At 48.9% G+C, this 21,625-nt stretch overlaps 1 protein-coding gene across 1 annotated transcript; it reads left to right on the top strand.

Annotated features, from left to right (window-relative positions):
• The first annotated feature begins 7,789 nt into the window (after window positions 1–7,789).
• Cacng1 (calcium voltage-gated channel auxiliary subunit gamma 1) lies at window positions 7,790–20,657 on the top strand. The gene is made up of 4 exons (XM_051179550.1): window positions 7,790–8,215; window positions 18,264–18,338; window positions 19,768–19,905; window positions 20,350–20,657. The coding sequence occupies exons 1-4, from the start codon at window positions 7,981–7,983 to the stop codon at window positions 20,574–20,576; spliced, it is 675 nt and encodes a 224-aa protein (XP_051035507.1). The 5' UTR covers window positions 7,790–7,980; the 3' UTR covers window positions 20,577–20,657.
• The last annotated feature ends 968 nt before the right edge of the window (window positions 20,658–21,625 follow it).

Genomic DNA, 21,625 nt, shown 5'->3' with positions numbered 1-21,625 from the left:
CCCATCACATGAGAAAGGATCAGGGTCCATGAGGTAAGTCACTCTCACTGACTCCCTGGCCTCCCAGCTCTCTGGTCCTCTCATCTGTGTTGGTACATATATGTACATATAAATTAATAATCTAGCAAATAATTTTTCAAATGTGAAAGACTTTGAGACAAGGTTGTAGTGAGATGTCTACCCCACCCACACCTGTTGCACTGACCACGCCCACTAGGGCGTGGAGACAGGTGCAGGTGGTGGGGTGGATATCTCACTACACAGGGTGATTGCCCTGGATTACCCACGTGACCCCAGTGTTATCTCAGAGGCCGTTGTAGGGAGAGAAGCAGAAGGTCCAGGAATGTCCCGGAAGTGGAGGACAGACAGAGCCACAGGATTGCTGGCTTTGAAGATGGAAGGGACTGTGAGACAGAGAGTGAAGATGCATGGATTATTTGCTTTCTTCCCCCACCCCCAGAGCCTCAGGAGTTAACACAGCATGGTGGACATCTTCCTTTTAGCCCGGCAAAACAGCCTGAACTGTGAAATAATAGATGCAGAGTACTGAACCACTGAGTATGTAACATCTCGTTCCCAGAGCAATAGAAAATTAACATAGGCTCCTGGCCATGTCTCAGCACATTACTGCCTCCCAGCAATTGTTCCTGATTCCCCATCTAAGCTGTCACCCCCATCCTCACAACAGCTGTGCTGACTTTCCTAGTTCCTTGGACCCTTCCCCATACTCTTGACCTGATCTCTTGGGTCACCAAGGAAACAGGGTGCTTCAGAAGGTAACAGCTCCCATCTCTCTACCGCCTACACCCTGCTTGGTTCCATGGCCCTCCTCTTCCCTGCCTAGGCAGAGGAGGTAGCTAGCCTTCCTCCTCCCATCTGATGACAACCCTCAGATCTGACCCAACTATTCCTGCCCCCTCCTCTTGAATCTTTTTGTCTAGATTTCTTTTTTAAAAAACGTTTTATTAATCATTAGTATCACTATGCATACATACATACATACATACATACATACATACATACATACATACATACATTGGGCGTGTGAACCATGGCACTTCTGTGCAGGTCAGCGGGCAGCTTTGTGGGGTCAGTCCCTCATCATTATGTGGGTTCCATGGCTTGAACTTGGGTGGACAAGCTGTACAGTTAGGCTGCAAGCACTTTTTGCCCCTGCTGAGCCGTGTCGCTGGCCCTCCTCTCGAATCTTGCTCAAGTGTGTAAGCATTTATCTCTTAAAATAGCAAGCTGACGTTCATTTTCCTTTCTCCTCCTTCTGGCCTTTGCTCCTTTGCTTCCTTTGTATTTCTTTATTTATTCACTTGTGTGAGTAAGGGGCAAATGCCATGGCACATGTATGCAGTTCAGAGGACAACTTGTGGAAGTTGGTTTGCTCCACCATGTGGGTTCCTGGGATTGAACTCAGGTTGTCAGGCTTGGAGGCAAGTGCTTTTACCCACTCTGCCATCTCACCAACCCGTGACCTTCCTTTCTAAGCTAAGCATGTCATAGGAATGGTCTATGCTAGCTGTCTGTCCTTCCTTCCCTGGCATCCATTCCCCGGCTATAATCATAAATTATTGTTTGTGGCATTGCTTTCTTGCCTGCCAGTTGTTAAAAATACTTTTTACTTTTTGACCTGGGCCTTGGTGGCACCTCAACTTATTGGTTGATGTCTTCTAGCAACCCTAGGCTTCTACACCTTAAGCTCAAAACTGCCTACACTCAGGGAATTGTCATCTGCCTAGTCACGATTTCCTCCCAATGGAGGGACAGGCCAGACCGTCCATTGATGGCAATGAGTTTAAGTTCTTGTCAATTCAAGCCTTTTGCAGCTTGAGTCTTCCCTGCACATTTGGAACATGTGGTTTGAGTTTGCACTCTTTGCTCCTTTTTGGGCCTTCTATAGAACAGTGAGCCAGCTCTAGCCTCATAGGCGAGAGCAATAGGCATGGCAGAGGGCAAGAGGGGAGAGTCCTGGGCACATGGCTCCCTGGATGGAAATGGTTACCCTGTCAGCCAGGTTGCCTGGACTGTAACTGGAAAAGGGGATGTGCAACCATATGAAGCCAGTGCCTTTGAGGTTCTTGATTATAGCAACACAGATTAGATATAGACTCTGTACCTAAAACCAAGTTTCTCCCTAGGGATCATGTTCTAGCCAACAACAACACTGCCCACCAAGGCCTCCATGACCCCAATTCGCCCCTTTCCATAGTAAGTCTCTCACCAAATCCTTTTGTGTCTACACCTTCGGGTTTTCCAAACAGACCCTCTTCTTATTGGCCCGGGACCTTGGTGACTGCCACCCTCACATTTTCAGCCTCACTCTCTTCCATTATTTGGGGACTGACAGCCTTGGCAGATGTAAGTGTGGTGCTTGGAATGCATAAGTAGTTCATATGCTGGAATGCTTTGGTCCCCAGTTGGTGGAACAGTTTGGGAAGGATTAGGAGGTGTGGCCTTGTTGGAGGAAATGTGTCATTGGGAGTGAGCCTTGAGGTTTAAAAATCCTTATGCCATTATGAGTTAGCTTCTGTCTCTGTCTCTCTCTGTCTCTGTCTCTCTCTGTCTCTGTCTCTCTCTGCCTTGTGACCTGTCTGCCCCCATGCACCCTGCCATGATGGCCACGGATGGACTCTAACCCTCTGAAACTGTAAACCCCAATAAAATCTTCCCTTTATAAGTTGCCTTGGTCATGACATCTCTTCACAGCAATAGAGAAATAGCTAAGGCAGTATGATATATAGAAAGCTTGTGAGTCTTGTGCTTCAGGCTTGTGACTGCAGTGCCTCAGGAAGCTATGCCCGGAAGATTGTAGGTTCAAGCCCTGCCTGGTTTACAGAGTGAGTTCAGGGACCCTGAATGGAACCCTACCTTGAATTAAAAAGAGACGATCTGCAGAGATGGATCAGCAGGAAAAGGTGTTTCCCAAGAGAGCTTTGCCCCCCTGAGCTCCCCCAGAAGCCATGTAGAGGGGAGGAGAGAACAAACTCCACAAGGTTACCTTCTGACTTCTACTTGCATGCCATGGCATGAGATTTCCCTGCCCCCATCACACACACAGTACAGTCCAAAAATAAATAAATAAATAAATAAATAAATAAATAAATAAGTCAGGTGGTGGTGGCACATGCCTTTAATTCAAGACAGGGTTTCTCTATTTAGCCCTTGCTCTCCTGGCACTCGCTCAGTAGACCAGGCTAGCCTCAAACTCACAGAGATCCGCCTGCCTCTGCCTCCAGAGTGCTGGGATTAAAGGCATGCGCCACTATGCCCAGCTCAATTAAAATTTTTAATTAAAAAAATAAAGGATAAGAGGGGAAACACTTCAACAGGTCTCAGCATTCTCATGACGTATGACTCTGGCATATTCTATCTTTTTACATGATTTCTGGGGACCCTGCAAGATCGGACCCCTGATGACCTCTCTCCCTTCATTTTCCTTTTACAAACCATGTACAGTTTTTAAAGGCTCAGTCCTTTTCTTCCCAGTGGTTTCTGTATTTACTCCCTCTATCGGCCACATGCCCTCCGCCCTAATCTCCATCATCCCAAAAGGAGAAGTCAGCAAGAAGTTCCTAAGAGAAGTGGGGTATACAATGGTTCAATGCAGGTGAGGACTGTGGGTTGCAAGATGCATTATTAGAGGATGACTCTGTGCATAGCCCAAGGCAAGTAGCACCCCAAGTTGCAATACTATTCCCGTGCTTGCCTATCTCTGTTGTGTCCCCTCTACAACATCTCAGAAAGTAAAGGTAAATTATCTAAGTGATACAAGATCTACCCCTATTGCCCTTTCTTAGGTTCTTGTGACCTTAAACAATGGAAATTTCCTTTGGATCATCTAGTGGATTAGAGTATATGATCTACTGTCTCTTCCAGTCCATCCATCCATCCAACAGTCACTCAATAACTACTTATGAAGATTCTACCTTGGGCTCAGGTCTGGGCTGAGCCATTGCAGGGAATCTAGAATGAGTACCTGCCATTGCTTCAGTAGTTGTCTTTTGGAAGTTTCTCGCCCATCCAGGAAAAATAGATCTGTGGGTAGTCTACAAATAATACCACATGGAATCAACTGTTTGCTATATTAGTCTGCCCAGACTGCTATTAATATAGCAAAATGCCACAGGCTGGTTGTCTCAAACATATTCAAATATATTCCTTCACAATTCTGGTGCTAGCATGGCCAGATCTTTCAGACAGCTGCTTTTTTTTACTATGTACTCATATATGACCAACAGAGACTGAGGCAGCCCTGACCGAATTTTATAATCCCATCAGGAGGGCTCTACCCAATTCTCTCCTCAGACCGCCACCATCCAAATATCATCGCTGTCACGCTTAGGACTTCCAGATGTGAATTACAGCAGCCATAATTCAGCTCATAGCATCTGTCACCGGCTAAGCTGATAAAACCATCATCTTAATCCTTAGGTCAGCTCCCTCCAGGCCCATTGCCCTGTGCTCACAGAGGAGGAAAGGGCAGCTTAGAGAGGCTCAGGACCTGCTGGAAGCCACACAGCTGGAGACCGGCCCAGTGGGGTGTGATCTTGAGGCCACTGTGTCCCCAGTAAACTGCTGCCCACTCTACCTGCTGCCTGTGTGAAAAGCTCCCCTGCCTGCCGCTCCAGGAAGCATCCACAGTGGCCAGTGTAGGCGCCCTGCAACGTCCTGGCTTCTGAGCCCCTTTCTGGCTGGCAAGTCCCTACACGAGTTGACCAAGGAAGCCTGTGAATGGCCTTCAAGAAAAGGAAGGTGTATCTGCCGAGATTTAGCAGAGAGGAGAATCAACTCATCTGCAGTTGCTGAAGCTCTGCCAGCCAAGTTGTGTGCTACACGCTAAAATGGCTTCAAAACGAACAGGCCATCTTTAGTTGCAGTATTTATAAACAAAGCAATTCCCCCTTGTTTGTACAATATGACTGTATGAATCGTGTGCATTGCGATCATCAAAGGTGTTTTAATTAATCTACATGGTTTTCTAACCAATGAGATAATCCTAAAGAAGTTAAAAATTGGTGTACTCATTAGATTTTTTTTTCTTGCCAAGAAATAAGAATTTTTTAAAATAGTAAATAAAATAGTCTTGCTCTGAAAAGAGAGAGAGAGAGAGAGAGAGAGAGAGAGAGAGAGAGAGAAGGCCATCAGTGTTTAATGCTTCCACTAGCCAGGATAGAGGACTCAACACACGCCTGCCCCCCACCCCCACAACAGAGGAAAATGCAGAAAGAAGTTGCTAAGCAGCTGCTCTGGGCCCTCTTGGCTCTACAGTGGCACCCTGGCTGCTGCTGGATATACCCCTGGGCTATACTGCAGTCTAAGACATCCCCCCCCCAGGCAGTACTGGAGAGCAAAGGGTGCCCCCAGTGCTAGGAAATTAAAAATGTATTTATACATCTTCATACAAGCCCACGATTACTAAAGGTAAGTGGTTTTTGTTTGTTTTCTAGATCCTCTGTCTTCAAACACCAGACCTGTCCACCTCCAAGTGCTACTTTGCTGGGCATCTGGCTCTTGCTGGCTGTACCTGAGGCCACCAAGGGTCCCCTAAGCACCGGCCCCCTTAAGGGGCTCAAAGGCCATGCAAAGTCTTAGGTCTCCATGGGAAGTCCAGACTCCATAGAGACACTCTCTGAGCTGAGTGGGGACAACTGCAGGTGTCAGCAAAACATTCAGCCACGAGTCGTGGCCACTCGATCAGCTCCGTTGAGAATGCAGAGATGGGGACAGGGAGAAGAAACAGAGATAGTTTGTACAGGAGCTCCTATACCCTGGGGTGGAGGTGCTTTTGTAAAGTAACAGTTCAGATGGAATTACACTAACACAAGCCTCGGATGCAGGCAGCTGTGGCCTATTCATCAGATCATCCCAGCTCCGTGCACCGCTCTGGGCTGCAGATTCCTCCCAGCTCTGGCCACTGGCTGGGAGTTCAGGGTAAGAGTTTATGACAGCTGGCTTTCCATCTCCCTGCTGTGTGGACAAATGGCTCTGTGTCTGAGTCTGTAGGTCCCTATCTCTAAAGTCGGAGTGATGGTTTTACTCCCCCGGTGGAATAATGAGATTAACTTGACAGGCTGCTTTTGTTGTCTGTGATGGAATACCAGACCGGAGTGACGGAGTGACGACTGAAGGGTAGAAGGATTTCTTTGGCTCACAGTTGAAAGAGTACAGTTCAAGATGGTGAGGGCACCGGCTAGACAGCCAGGGCTCAGCACAGGCAATGAGAGCTTTTTAGCATGACTTGTTACATCTCAGAAAGAGGAGCGCCCACTGGAAGCAGAGCTGAGCTTTAACTCTCACCGTAGCTCTCAAGAGCCCTCCTCCAGTGACAAGCATCCATCAGCCACACCTCCCAAACTGGGATTCATACCGTGGCAACCTGAAGGCGGGTCTCCAGAAGAGGGCTGTGTACATAGTGAGCACTCCCTGAAGAGGAGCTCTGATCACTTTTATCAGCAGGGTCAGCCCTCTGTGGTTTCCACATCTGAATGTTTCTCCCCCCCTGGTGAGAGCCTTCCTAAAAGCATCATAAACTTGAGGCTGGGATTTTGAGGTGCAACACCCTGCCCAGCTCAGGGGTCCTAGTTCCAGTTATGTGTCAGCCTCTTGGATTCACCCACAAAGGGCCACCTGCTGAACTGGGACAGAGGGAGATGGTGGAAACTCAGGAGCTGGGCTAGGAAACACGTGACCCTCTGACAGGGGTCCCAAACTTTCCCAAATCCCCCCAACTCTATCTGCATCCTGTTTGTTTCCTGTCATTCACCTATGAATAAGTCTCCTTCTGTTTGTGTTTGAAAGTAACATGGCCTGGAGATATAGCCTAGGTGGTAGAGTGATTGCCCTTGCCCAGCACGCACAAGGCCCTGGCTTGAGCATCAAAACATAAACTGGGCATGGTGGCATGTGCCAGTGACCCCAGCACTTGGGAGGTAGAGGCAAGGAAGGTGGGGATTTTGAGGACTCGTTGGTTACATACCAAGTTTGAAGCCAGCTTGGGCTACACGCGACAGAGTCGAGAAAGAAAAGGGGCGAGAGAACAGCGTTGAAAAATCTTTTGTTCCCTGTCTCCGGCAAGAAACAAGGCTGAAAGCGGTGCAAAGAAATGGCTCCAGTCTAGTTCGTGGCCTCCTCACCCTGCAGGCTGCTCTGTGTGCTGCGGAGAACTGTACAAAAACAGCTAAAAAGCGCAAGGACTGTCAGCCCCATGCAGAGCTTCTCTTCCGCTCCCGGTTGCAGGGGCAGATAACAATAGAGAAAGAAGTAACTTCTCAAGCTGGGCTCAGGTCTGGGAACCAGTGGGAAGTGGCTCCTGCGGGAGGGGGGTGATGTAGGACTTGCCCACTAAAATGCTTGCTTGGGTGGTAGGCTCTGTGGGAGTTCCTTCTCGAGCCCTCCAGACAGCTCCCTGAGTGCCGCACAGCCACTGGTGTTGGTGGCTGCCTTGGCAGTGTGAGACAGGAAAGCTGACCCGTGGGGTCCCCTGTCCTTACCTGGTGACTCATAGGGCCCCCTGCCCTTACCTGGTAGCACACCCACACATCTAGTGAGCCTGTCACACACACACACACACACACACACACACACACACACACACACACCAAGTCTGCTCTGTAGACCTCTCAAGCCACGATCTGGAGCTTTTGTTCTCCCTCACCCTGGTGGGTATTTCTAGCCCCCAGATGGCCCAAATGGGAGAAAAGCCCTGAAATCTGAGCCGAAGGCATCCTCAGTGACACGCCTAAAGACAGGCATTAATAGAAGCCTCCCTCAGGGCGATGACACGTCTGGGCAGCTGCTCCTGCTGCCCAGTGTCTCTCAGTCCCAAGGCCAGCCCACCCTGGCTCAGCCAGGCACACTAAACTTAGCTTCCACTACCAAATCCATAGCCACTGCCACCATCTAGCCGGCTGTCGCCTCTCCCTGGGAGACACTGCTGCCCCTGCCCAGAGCACCCACACCTCAGTGGCCACCATGTCACAGACCAAAACACTGAAGGTTCGTGTGACCCTCTTCTTCATCCTGGTTGGGGCAGTGCTGGCCATGGTGGCTGTCGTGACTGACCACTGGGCCTTGCTGAGTCCACACCTGGAGAACCATAATGAAACGTGTGAGGCAGCCCACTTTGGCCTCTGGAGGATCTGCACCACGCGCATTGCTGTGCTTGACAAGGAAGACAAGAATTGTGAACACATCACACTGTCAGGGGGTAAGATCCCATTCTCTCTACCTCTTTCTATTTCTTGTCCTTCCAAGACTCCAAGATAAGTTGTAGGTGGGAACAGAGTTGTTTCCAGCCTTTCCTGCAAGGGAAGAAATGGGAACAGCTTGGGGTAGTGTTTACAGTCGGCGCCAAAGGTGGGAAATGAGGGCGTTTGTCCCCGGCTCCATCCAGTGCAGGTTGCTAGAGTTAAGAGATCCCCAAGACTACTGGTCTACCAGACTGGGGACTTCTGGCCCTAGCAGCAGATGCTCAAAGGTGGTACAAAGTGGCATCTCAGCTCCATCCTCTTCCTGCACAGACTAGCTGGTGACCCTGAGATCTCAAGCTAGAGGAACCTATGGGGCAGGCTGGCTCCTTCCTCAGCCTCTAGGCAAACGTATAGACAAGACTACCACCTAGTTTGTCAGGCCCTGCAAAAGAGAAACATTAGGTTCCTTGTTCTCAAGTACTAAGAACTTCAAGTTGGTAACGGCAGAGCATGAAATCAAGCATGGGAGACTTGGGGGGGGGGTCAGTGAGATGGGGGAGGCTGCCGAGTGCCTATGAAGCAGATGTGGTGTGGCTGCCTTGTTCTCCCTTAGTTCATGCCACTCAGATCCTCAGCGTTTCCCTCCATAGTGATTGAACGGTATTCTTCCATTCCCTCCTCACACCTTGCAAACAAGTTTCTTGCCTGGGAGCTCTGGCATTGGTGTGATGTGTCTCTACCCTACCAGTGTAGAGCCCCTGGGTCTCAGAGCAAGCAGAGGATGCATGGTGGGAAGGAACGTGCTGGGCAGAAGAGAGGCCCAGGCTAAAGCCACTATCACCCATTGCCCTCTTAAAGGAGTTTTTCTTGCTGAGACATCGTCTTGAGCTAGCTATCTAGTCAGTTGATACGATGCTGGGGATGGAACCCAGGGATTTGTGAATGCTAGGCAAGGCCTCTGCAATCTGAGCTATACACTTAGCCCCTTGAAGGGGTAGTCAGGCCCATCTCAGCTTCTGCTTCGCCTGTGCAAAACAATAGGGTCACGTCTAGAGCTCACAATGTCTCCAAGGCCTCTGTGGACCACAGCGTGTGTGACTTCCATCCTGATGTTCATAATAACTACTTCCATGTCCTGCCTGGCACTGGCCATTCCAGCGGTCAGTCCTGGGTCTCAAAGACCCAGCAGTCTGTGTGGAGCAAAGAGCCCTCCCTCTCATTTCTCCTCCCTCTTCTTCCTTAGCTCTTGCTTCAGGAAACCTGGGCGTCACTCATCACTGCTAGGGAACCAGAGATTTGCAACCACTCAGCTGTCTTGGAAACACAAGAGTCTCAGGGAAGAAGGCTTTGATGGGCATGAGCATATGCTCAAAGGCTATCGCATAGCCTGATGTCCACACCCTTGGCTGCTGTACACACTCGTAAACAGATGCATCATCCGGCCAACACCCTGGGCAGGGCAGGGCAAGGCAAGGCAGCTTCTCCAGGATCATGCGTGGGGAGAGACATTATGGTTCGGTACCCCTGTCCTTAGAGCCCATGCCTTTTAAAGTCAGAATAGATGTCTGCACAGAAAGGGACAGGCTGACGAGAACACCAGCCTCCAGGGACCGACAGGCAAGGCTTGGCCTGGGGCCTAAGCAGAGTCTGTTTGTCTGCCCTCATCAGCTGTAAATTATACTGCCCACACTTGTGACATGGAACCTAACCTCCCCCAGTTGACTTCCAAACCCTGTTCCTGCATCCAAATGGACATAGTTTTCCTTCCCTGTCTACCTTTTCTGTGCTCCCTAAAAGCTGTCTTTTCTGAAAGAGAGTTCACACAGAGCTCTCTCATTCATCAACAAGTATAATGGCACATCCATGTAGGGCTCTGTGCTATATTTTCGTATATTAACTTTGGGCTATACAGGAAAAAAATGACTGAGGAAGAAATAATCCCTCCCTCACTGACAGCAATGAGAATGCTGGGAAGTAGAGACAAGAGTCTTTATTGCTCAGCATTCTGGAAATTAACTTAAATCTTACAGCAGGCTGGCAAGCACTTATTATAACAAGCAAAGCAGGAGACTTTGGAGAAAGTGATTTGGTTGGTTGGTTGGTTGGTTGGTTGGTTGGTTAATTGGCTTTTTCAAGATAGGGTTTCTTCGTGTACCCTGGCTGTCCTGGAACTTTCTCTGTAGACCAGGCAACCTTGAACTCACAGAGATCCACCTACCTCTGCTTCCTGAGTGCTGGATTTAAGGCGTGCATCACCCCCACCCATCAAAACAGTGAGTTTTAGGATGCTTTAATTCTAATTTCCTCCTTTCTGTTGTGTGCATGAAAACTACTATCTCAGTAAAACAAAGCAAAACCAAGAACTGGCTGGCTGACACTAGAGGAGACAGAACAGGGTTGGGCCTCTTGCAGAGTCCCTGTCCTGTCCTGTCATTATCTGATTTTTTTTTTTTTTTTTTTTTTTTTGGTCATTTTGCAAAATTGCAAAGCTGTGACTGGGGAATGAACTGGTTCCATGCATGTTAGGACATCTCTGTTAAATGATGCTCAACAAACTAATAGAACAGAGGTTTCATGTTCTTATAGGTGTCACAATATTATCTCAAACACAGAACAAAAACAAGCCTCAAGGAGAACCAGGTTTCCCAAGTTGCCATGTGGTGTGTATGTTTAAAGCCATTAAGAAGGGCGTGTTGGCATGCACCTTTGATCCCACACTGGGGAGGTAGAGTCAGGTGGATGTCTGTGTCTTTGAGGCCAGCCTGATCTTCATAGGGAGTTTCAGACCAGTCAAGACGACATTAGGGAGACCCTGTCTCAAAGCAAACAAACAAAAACAAAACAGAAAACAAGCTATGTGGAGAACTAAGGTGACATGGGTGATATATGAAGAGGAAAGCCACAAACGAGAGTAGCTAGAACGAGCCTTTGGGATGTTTTGACGTGAACAAAGACTTCATCACGTTTATTTGTTTGTCTGTTTCTGGGGGCATGTCAGAGGATGACTCGAGGGAGTCGGTTCTCTGCTTCCACCATGTGGGATCTGGAGACCACACTCAGGTTGCTGGCCAGAACCTGCTAAGCTGCCTCACCAGCCCCAGCTAGACAAAGTCTTTAAATCAGCAGTTTCGAATGTATTCTGAGAACTGAAAGAAGTCTTATCTAAGAATGGAAGAGGAGGAGGAGCCTCCAGAAATAGATACCAATCAAGAGGCAGAAATTAGTTTTAAAACATCAAATAGAATTCCTTTTGAAAAGGGCAGTAATTAAAGTAGAAAGGCCAGTCTGATCAGGCAAGTGAAAAATCCTATGAACTTTTAAAAATGCTAATTGAGATTCTCCAAGCACTGTAACAAGCATGAGAAAAAAAGGCCAACGGTTCAGACACGTGTGGGACACCATCATATATATCATGGGCATGTCCAGAACAACAGAGAGAGAGAACGGAGGGAAAACTATTTGGGAAGGATAATGGCTAAAAGATGAAAAACATGAATCTACAAATCCATGAAGTCCAATGATTTCTAGGTAGTATAAACTTGAAGAAATCCATACCTACATACACCATATCCAAACTGGTGAAAGATACCAAGAATGCTAAAAACAGAAAGCAAGACACGATTATGATGGCTCATTTGTCAACTTGACACAATTTAGAATCACCTGAGAGAGAGTCTCAGTGAGGAATTATCTACACTGGTTTGGTGTGTGGCATGCCTATGAAAGATGCACTACTTTATTGCTCTCTGCTCTTGACGGTGGATGTGATGTGCTTTTCCAAATTCCTGCTTTTTCAACTTGCCTACTATGAACCTGGAACTGTGAGCCCACACAATTACCAAGGCACCAGAAAATGAAGCTGAGATTAGGAACTGCCTCGGGTTGCTTCTCTGCTACTACAAAAAACACTGACCAAAAACAACTCGGGGAAGAAAGGGTTTATTTCAGCTTCTGGTTATGGTGTCTCCTGCCAGGGCAGCAACACAGAAGCAGGAACTCAGGAACTGAACAGACGCCACGGGAAAGTAGAACGCTGTTTGCTGACTCGTTTTCCATGGCTTTCTCGGCTTGTCTTCCCATGCAGCCCAGGACCACGTGCCCAGGGTGGACTCCCCACAGTAGACTGTGCCACGCCACACCCAACATTAATCAAGAAAGTTCTCCTGGAGCCTTTGGTTAAGAGAACTTACTGCTCTTGCCGAAGACCCAACTTTGGTTGCCGACATTCACACGGCAGCTCACAACTGCCTTTAACTCCCGTTCCAGAGACTCTGTTGCTCTCTCCGGGCCTCTTCTGGCATTGTGTGGACATGGTGTGCACATATACACTCGTGCACACATTCATACACATGAAATAATTTTAAGGATGATGCCCCACACACATGTGCACATGCCACTCTGAAGGAGGCAGTTTCTCAGTCAAGATCCCCCTTCCTAGGTGACTCTAGCTTGTGTCAAGTTGAAAAAAGCTGACCAGCACAGCCATTTATCATACACATGATATTATTATGATTTTATGTGCATTGGTGTTTCATCTGCATGTGTGTCTTGTGAGGGTGTCAGATCTTGGGGTTAACATATGGGTTCTGGGAATTGAACCTGGGTTCTTTGGAAGAGCAGCAAGTGCTCTTAACCACAGAGCCATCTTTGCAACCCTTCGTGAAATTCTTAGTAAGATAAACAGGATATTTTTTTTCTCAGACACCATGGAAGCCTGGAGATAATGGGAGGCCACACATATGCAGCTGTTTAACACATATCAATATTTTGGCCAACGATGGACCATATGTAAAAGAATGTCTTCATGGAATTATATCACCTGGTGATATAGTTATCCTAGTTTGTGTATGTACACTCCATAATGTCTACACAATGACAAAGTTGCCCAATGATGCCTCGTTCAGAACTATCCACACTGCTAAGCAACACACAATTAGACCAATTCATCTAATGTCACAGAAACCTCCAGGAGACCCATCCATCCATCCATCATCATTCCGTGTCACAGATAAGGAAAATAAAGCTCAGAGGACAGGAATCATTTCGAGTGTGGCTATGTAATTAATGAGCAGATATTTGCCCCTAGACATTTGCCCCTTATGTCCACAGTCTCAGTTTCTGCGTCATCGAGGAGGCTTTTGTTCTATGGATAGTTTTCATTTGACAAGGAAGAACCCTGAAGGTGAGCATGGCCTTCTCCGGGCTAACTAACGAGGAGAGGCTCAACACCCAGGTCTTAAATCCCTAGCCCCCTTGCTCTCCAGAACCATCCCATAACTTCCAGGGTACATACTCAGCTCCTAAAACCATCTGTCTTAAGAGGCCACAAGGAGCCCCATATTTGTATGCCATGACATGATCACAGGCAGCCAGACTGAGAACTGATATGGGCGGCTCCACTAAAACCATTCTGCCATGGTGTGTTGGAGGATTCCTTGCAGGATAGACAGGACAGGGTGCTTCGTGTGAGTGCCCCACTGTCCACGAGGGGCCATAGGCATTCTGCTGTGTACAAGATCAACCCCTGAGCTTGGTGCCGATGCCTCCTGAGTGGGAGGAGGGGCTTCTCCTGCTTATAAGGGAGACCGTGTGTCATCCCAGAAGCCCAGAAGAACTGTCCTCGCCCTTGTTTCTTTCAGGTTCGGCCTCACTAGGGCAGCCCTGGCAGCCCATTTCTCTGCACACACGCACCTCTCCTCAGTGCACATGTTGTGGGCAAAAGAAGGGCATGATGTCACTGAGCTCAGGGATCTCCAGGGCTCCCTTCCCTACCCACATGAACTTGTATTGGGGTGGGGGGGGGCTGAAACTTTATCTAGACTCCCCCATGAAAGAACAGGACTCATCTCAGGGATTCCTCAGTGGTGATTAGAAGCACCAGTTTCTGGGGTTTTCCACACATCAAGTTATTTTTACTATATTAAATCTGCACTGCCAGGTGCTTGCTACCCCGGTGATAGTCTCAGTGACAACCCAGAGCTTGTCCCCTGTTAAAGGTCACCTTGCGGTTTCATGTGCCTGCTCCTCTGATTCTTTGAAATTGTCACCCTGGATTCTGCACAGCCGGTGACTGAACCGTACTATGGGTCAGCCAGCCACCCATGCCCCAGTTCCCAGGCAAGCCTGAGCTGGGCTCGCTGGTTTTTGTTTTGTTTTGGATTGGAAACGTGGTTTCACTATGTAGTAGCATTGTCACAATGTAGACAAGGCTGGTCAGGGACTCAGAGATCTGCCTGTCTCTGTGCCCCTCAAATGCCAAGTTTAAAGGCATGTGCCACCACACATGGCTGTGCATATTTTTAAGGAATAGCCCAGTTCACATTTTATAGCACTGCATTTTGTAGAAGAAATAATCTTAGATGGCAATAACCTCAGAGACCCTAATGATGGTTCTGGGTCCTCTCGGTACTGGGATCTCTGCTTACATTGTTCTAAATCACTGTCTGTGTCTCCGCAGTGAAGGGACGGAGGCCATCAAGGTAGAGTCTGAGCCCCCAAATCTATGCAATGGTGTCAGAGAGGCAGAATCAGGAAGGGTCAGACCACCCCATCCCTCACCTCTCCAACCTTACCTGTGACTAAGTGGTCACTTAGGGCTTGCTTCATATGGTGTGTGTATGTGTGTGCACATGCATGTATGTGTGTCTGCACAATACACACATGTATGTGCAAGCTCATATGAATGACAAAGGTCTACAGGAGGTGTCTCTGTTGTCCTCCACGTTATTGTTGAAGACAGGATCTCTCATTGAGCCTGGAGCTCACTGATTTAGCTGGGCTGGCTAGCTGACAGCCCCAGGGGTCCACTTAGCTCTGCCTTCCAGCTTGTCATCACAAGTGTAGGTCGCCATACGCACCACTACCCCAACCCCCGAAGGTCCTGAGGATCAAACTCAGGTCCTCACGCTTGCACAGCAAACGCTTACTAAGTCATCTGTTTTAGGCTTTGTTATTGCTCAGTTTCCCAAATACTACCATCCATCCGAGGGGCAAAGGTGGAGAAAACTAAGTCGCATGACGTGTGACCATCTGTAGGGCCCTGTGTTGTTCTCTAAAGCTGCTGGCTTGGTTGGTTCTGAGTGTCTGGTGTGGCTACTCCATCTTTGGAGCCATCAGGGACTGTAAAGGGGCTTGTGTTCTCCCTCAGGCAGCCCTCTGGGTCTAAAGCAGATATATTTCTCTCAGGTTGAAAGCCAAGGACAGGGGTCTTCTTCATACGCCAAGTTCAAGAGAGAATATGGGTCAACCTGTCTGTCCTCTTATCCAAAGTTGAGGATACTGGGGAGAAACTAAGGCTTCCAGTATTCCTAATGCCCCCTATCCCCATCACCTACTTTTGAGGATGTTTAATGAAGGAGAAGGAGACATTATATACACTACCCAAGGGAACAAGTTACCCCAGTGACACCTGCCTGGTGCCCACAGGTATGCAGCTTATCCCAGTGAGTGCAGCTGGGCTCAGCCTTCTCTGCCCTGATATCCAGCATGTCTGTCTACACACTGCTGTCCGCCCTGGCATTTATTTGGTAACAGCTGACTCCCCAGTATGCTATGCAAGAGTCACCTCTGCAACCCAGAAGGGCCAACCATTGGTAGTCACCAGACTCTCCAGGCTGCATGTACCTCACTCGGAGGGCTCTTAACTTACAAGCGGCGAGTAGCCTGGAAAGCAACTGACCATGAAATGCACTTGAATTCAGTCAATTCTTCTTGGAGGGTTTTCAATGGCAACTGAAATTGGCCCTTAAAGAACGAAACAGAAATGTTCCTTTGTCCTGAGGGAGACCCAGGGAGACATGTTACATAGCGTGAGCCGTTTTGAGGCAGTGATTCAAGAGAAATCTACAGCTACTGATCTCATAAATATAAGAGGGTTGCATTATGCTTTAAAATAGCCACAGACACTGTGAGAGAAAAGAGCTGTGTTGAGTCTGACATCACCACTGGTCTTCAGACACCCCAGGTAGCTTGGCTCAAAAGAAAAGCGATTTAAATATAGACGCTTGGGGAAAAGGCAGCTTGCTTGCAGGAACAGCACTGCTGCTAGGCCAGACCCCATCTCCAGGCATTCTGGTCCTCAGCCTCGGGAGAGGCATGGGGAAGGACAGAATTAAGTAGTGGTGAAATGATGTAGCCAGGTAGAAGGAAGCCTTCATCCTGTTCAAAGCCGTGACAGCGGCAGCCCCGGGGTACATATCTAAAAGAGCCTGGGTACCAGGCTTTGGGGAATGAGCATTCAACACAGCCTGGAAGTGAAGCTGTGAATTCACACTCAATGCCACGGAAACGTGAACGCAGAGATTTTTAGTTTTTACAATAAGGGAGACAGAAACACAAGAAAAAAGACACCAAGACAGGGCCTCGTGTAAATAAAGAAGCAACCTAACTTAATTTTCTCAAGGAATAGAAAATAGAGGGGCGGTATTGTGCACGCCTTTAATCCCAGCACTCAAGAGACAGAAGCAGGTGGATCCCTGTGAGTTCAAGGCCAGCCTGGTCTACAGAGCGAGTTCCAGGACAGCTAGAGATGCTACACAGAGAAACCCTGTCCCCCCCAAACAAACAAGCAAACAAACAAAACCAGAAAATAGGGAGGAGGGAGCAGAGCAGTAGGGAGAGCGGGCACAAAGCCCGGCTGCACACCCAGCACCACATAAACCGGAATGGCGGCAAGGACTTGTAGCCCCAGCACTGGGAAGGGACAGGTAGACAAATCAGCCCTTCGAGATATCGTTGGCTACATTTGGATATACGGTAAATGCAAGGCTAGCCTGGGCTGTGTGAGACCTCATCTCAAAAACAAACACAAAATAATATAAATAGTCCACTCTTATCCTTCCTAACTCAGTAAAGCATGGATAACAAATATTGACGTACTCAATAAGGACTGCAATTATACGTTGGCATTCTATCAAGCTGTGAAAGAGACAATGGAGAAAGCTAAAGGGGAAAGCTGGAAGAGCCCATGTTTACACTTCCTGCTGCCTATAACATCCAGGTCTCAAGTCTAAGTGTCCACATGGCTTCCATGACAATGCTAAGAAGCCTCTAAGAACATGCCAGGGGATGTTTTGTCTGCGGTCCACATGACTCAGGTCCTGAGGGTCTGGAGAAGTGACATTCAGGGGAGCCCTTTGCAGGGCAGAGCTGGGGTTTCCGACCTCGATGAGCATCAGGATCTTCCAGAAAGCCCCCCCTCCCTCTCTCTCCCTCCTTCCCCCACCTCTCTCTTCCTCCCTCTCTGCCTCCCCCCCCCACCCTGTATGTGTACATGTGTGAGGTTCACACACACCTGTATGTCTGTGCATGTGGAGGCCAGAAGTTGACATCTGGTATCTTCCTCAATTGCTCCCCGTCTTGCTTTTTGAGATGGGGAGCTCTCGGATTGGCTAGACTGTTTGTCAGTGAGTTACAGCAATCTCCCACCCCCTCCCCATCACTGGGACTGCAGATGCACAGCCCTGTACCCAGCTTTTTACCTGGTTGCTGGAAATCCTCATGCTTTGTGTGGCAAGCACCCTAACAGCACCCATCTCCGTAGCCCCTGGAAGTCTTTTGAAAAATGCTGCTCCCCAGGTCCCACTGTGAATGCAAGCTAGGGGTCTGCTTGTAGTTTAATCCAAGGTCCCTTAGCTATTAACTATTAACATTTCACCCTGGATAACCCCATGCTGTGGCAGGCTGCCTTGAGGGGTTTTAGTACAATCGCTGGCTCTAGGCATTGCCCAGGGCCCCCAGGTGAGGGATCCACATGCTAAGATCATCGATTGGTTATTTGCTAAGCATGTATGGCCCCTACTTCAGGAGCAATATAAGCCTGGGTCTCAGTTGCCCCAACTGCTTAATGGGCTCAGAGGTTGCATGCTGTCTGCCCCAAGAATCCATTCTTTACTCCCTGATGCCCTTTGCCATCCTTTGTCTGCTGAAATAGCATGCTAAAGGTCAAGGAAATGTTTGGGCCAGATTCAGAGTGTGGGGGAAGATAGGCAGCCATCGGGTCCTGCATGCTCAGTGGGGAGACACCTGTCCTTTCTTCCTGCTCACACACTATCTCCTCCTTTACAGAAAAGAACTGCTCATACTTCCGGCATTTCAACCCAGGAGAGAGCTCAGAGATCTTTGAATTCACCACTCAGAAAGGTGAGGCCCTGGAAGGCAGGGGTGGCGGTGGAAAGCGACGTCTGTCACCAGCTGCTGAGCTAGCAGCCACTCTGCAGAAACGTGCTGACTCCTGCCCAGGATGAAAAGCAGCTGTAGGCTGGTGCCCTGTCACATCCCTGCACATGCAAGCAGTTCTGGGGCCAGGTTCTCAGAGGACACTTGTCAGTGAACTCCATAGACTTGCTCGCAAGGCTGTAAGTTGCTGCAGGAACACATACTATCCAGCAGAGCCAGAGGGCTAAGAAAGTGGTACAGGTTCTCACAGTGCTGGAGCAGGGTTATCGGGTGGGTGGGTGGGTGGGAGGCTCTGTGTGTATGCTCTGTGGGGACAGTGGTAGTCCTGCCCTCACTAACAGCCCCCAGAGCTGAGGAAACGTAGTATTCCTGCCCTTCATCAACAGAACTCAGAGACCTCATCAGCAGGAAGAACCTGGGCCATGTGGGATGGGAGCAGGGGGTTAGAGAGTATACAAGAGCCAACAAAGACACACTCGTGCACACGCTAGAAGACCCTCCCATGTAATCGCATGCACACACCAACAGATTCTCAAGCACAAGGCATGCAAACACACTGAGAATCTTAATGCACGCACGCACACACACACACACACACACACACACACAGAAAAACCAAAACAAAAAACAAAAAAAAAACAGGGCCTCATGCATGGGGCATCATACACACTGAGACCCTTGGTGCAGGTAACAATCACACATGCATGAATATGCCAACAGATCCTCATGCATGAAGAATGCATACACACAAAGTCAAATGAAAGGAACATGCATACTTGTATGCACACACAGGCAGATCCTCGTGTGTGAGGTTTATGCAAATGCTGACAGCCTCATGAGCAAGGCATACACATGTGTATCCACATATGCTGATAGATACTCTTCTGTCTGTCTGTTTCTCTCTCACACAGACACACACACACACACACACACACTTCTCACATGCAGACCCGGGCACATACTCTGATGAATTCTTAGGCAACCCACACGTCCTCACACTCACATGCTAGGTAACACCCACACAGCTGTCAATCTCCCAGAGTCCCCTTGTCAATCTAAGACGACCACCTACAGCTCAGTGCCTCCTTCAGCCTGTCACTCAGGAAGGCTTTGGCTCTAGGAAAGACTCTAGCCACAGGGTGTCCTGCCTCCCTCTGAGGCCTTTGCCTCAGGGAACCTTGCAGTTTAGCGGCCTGGAAAGACACAGGTGAATCCATCCTATTAGCATCTGGCCTCACTCTTCCACAACAGCGCCCGACTTGGAAGGAGTTAGAAAGTGAGCGAGCCTTAGTCAGGTGTGAAATGGGAATCTAGGCTGTGGAAGCTCAGTAAGCAGCCTGATGGTGTGAAATGCCTGGAAGGCTCTGGTTCTGAGGCTGCCCCTGTTTTGCAGAGTACAGCATCTCAGCAGCGGCCATCGCCATCTTCAGCCTCGGCTTCATCATTGTGGGCTCCATCTGCTCATTTCTTTCCTTTGGGAATAAGCGTGATTATCTTCTGAGGCCAGCATCTATGTTCTATGCCTTTGCAGGTAGAGTGGGACCCTGCAGTGCCTGGGTGGGAGGGGGCTCCCTGGGGGCTGCCCAATCCCCACTCCCTAAGGCTCCCCACTCCACACAGGAACAAACTCAGAACCCTGGTGACCCCAGGAAGGCTATGAGAGAGACAGCTTGCTTTGTTCCCTCCCCGCCCCCACCACCATGTACCCTTAGGAGGAATGCTGAGGACCCTCCCCAGAGAGCAATTAACAAGAGAAAGAAGGAATGTAGCCAGTCTCTGGGTAACCTACTGCAGGATGTGGGTACTGCAGGGAGGGAAGTGGTAGGCAAGGATCATTTTTGCAGATTCCCAGTTAGAACCATCTAGAAGCATTTTTCTCCCAGGACCAGGTCAAAGGCAGGGAACAGAGGTTAGGGGAGGGTGGGGCGGCAGCAGGAGCACCATCTGTCGCTGAGACTCTTGGATTTGTCCCCAGGGCTCTGTCTTCTTGTCTCCGTGGAGGTCATGAGGCAATCGGTTAAGCGCATGATTGACAGCGAGGACACCGTCTGGATCGAGTACTACTATTCCTGGTCCTTTGCCTGTGCCTGTACCTCCTTCACCCTGCTCTTCCTCGGTGGGCTGTTCCTCCTGCTCTTCTCCCTGCCTCGGATGCCCCAGAACCCCTGGGAGTCCTGCATGGACGCTGAACAGGAACACTAACTTTGGGAAGATCGTGCCCAGACCAGAGTCTCTTGGAGGCTAGGAAGGGATTTTCACATCTACCCTGATTCCGTGTCTGCCATGCTCTGTGCCTCTCGCTCTGAGTTCCTTTTTGCAAACAGTTATGTGTGGACATGAACTCAAACCTGCCTAGGGTCACAGGAAGCAGGCGGGCAAGTGTCTGAAGGGTCCTTTCTTAGGCCTGCCCCAGCTCAGGCTCATGCACCATGCCCATTGTCTTTGAAGAACTGGTCTGGTCATCTTTAGAAAACTTCCAAAGGCAGCCTGTACCCATTGACCAGTTCTGAGCTTCGCCAGCATTCGGAGCCAGCCCCTCCCCCACTCTTCTCCCCACCTCAGTGTGAAACCCTTTTCTGTGATCTGAACATCCCTCCTTGGCTTCCAGGATCCCCAACAGACATTTTTAACTGCGTAGAATCAAACTGTGCTTTGAAATAAAAGATCCCCAAAACGCCTCTTTTCCCTTTGTGCCTTGCATAGCAATTGCTAAGCTTCCTGGCCATAGGCCTGGCACCCTAAATCCTGGAGATGAAAAGGAAGCAATGTCCCTCTGAGGTAGCGGTTCTCACCCTGTGTGGTCCCAACCCCTTTGGGGTTCACATAACAGATATCCTACATACCAGATATTTACACGATGATTCATAACAGTAGCACAATTACAGTTATGAAGTAGCAACAAAAAATAGTTTTACAGTTGGGGTCGCCACAACATGAGGGGCTGTATTAAAGGGTCACAGCCTTAGGAAACTGGAGGACACTGCCTGGGCCACTGAGGGCTTTCACAGGCGAGGGAGGGATAACTCGGAGGTTCTGAACTCCAACTGGATTATCTGAGCTCTGGAATTGTTTGGCATGAAACTAGAAACCTTGTGACTCGGGCAAGGGTGTTAAAAATAGGAGGGGTTATTTCTAGAATCATCCAGACCCTCTCAGAACTGAAGACCCACAGTCTCAGTCTAGCTTCTGAGGCCAGATCCTTGCTGGAAACAACAAACAAACAAACAAGCAAACAAACCCACCCCAAGAAG

This window comes from Phodopus roborovskii, unplaced genomic scaffold (assembly GCF_943737965.1).
Source record: "Phodopus roborovskii unplaced genomic scaffold, PHOROB, whole genome shotgun sequence".
NCBI classification, from domain to species: Eukaryota; Metazoa; Chordata; class Mammalia; order Rodentia; family Cricetidae; genus Phodopus; species Phodopus roborovskii.
The sequence above is the reverse complement of the archived record's forward strand: the minus strand, read 5'-3'. Positions and strand labels throughout refer to the sequence as shown.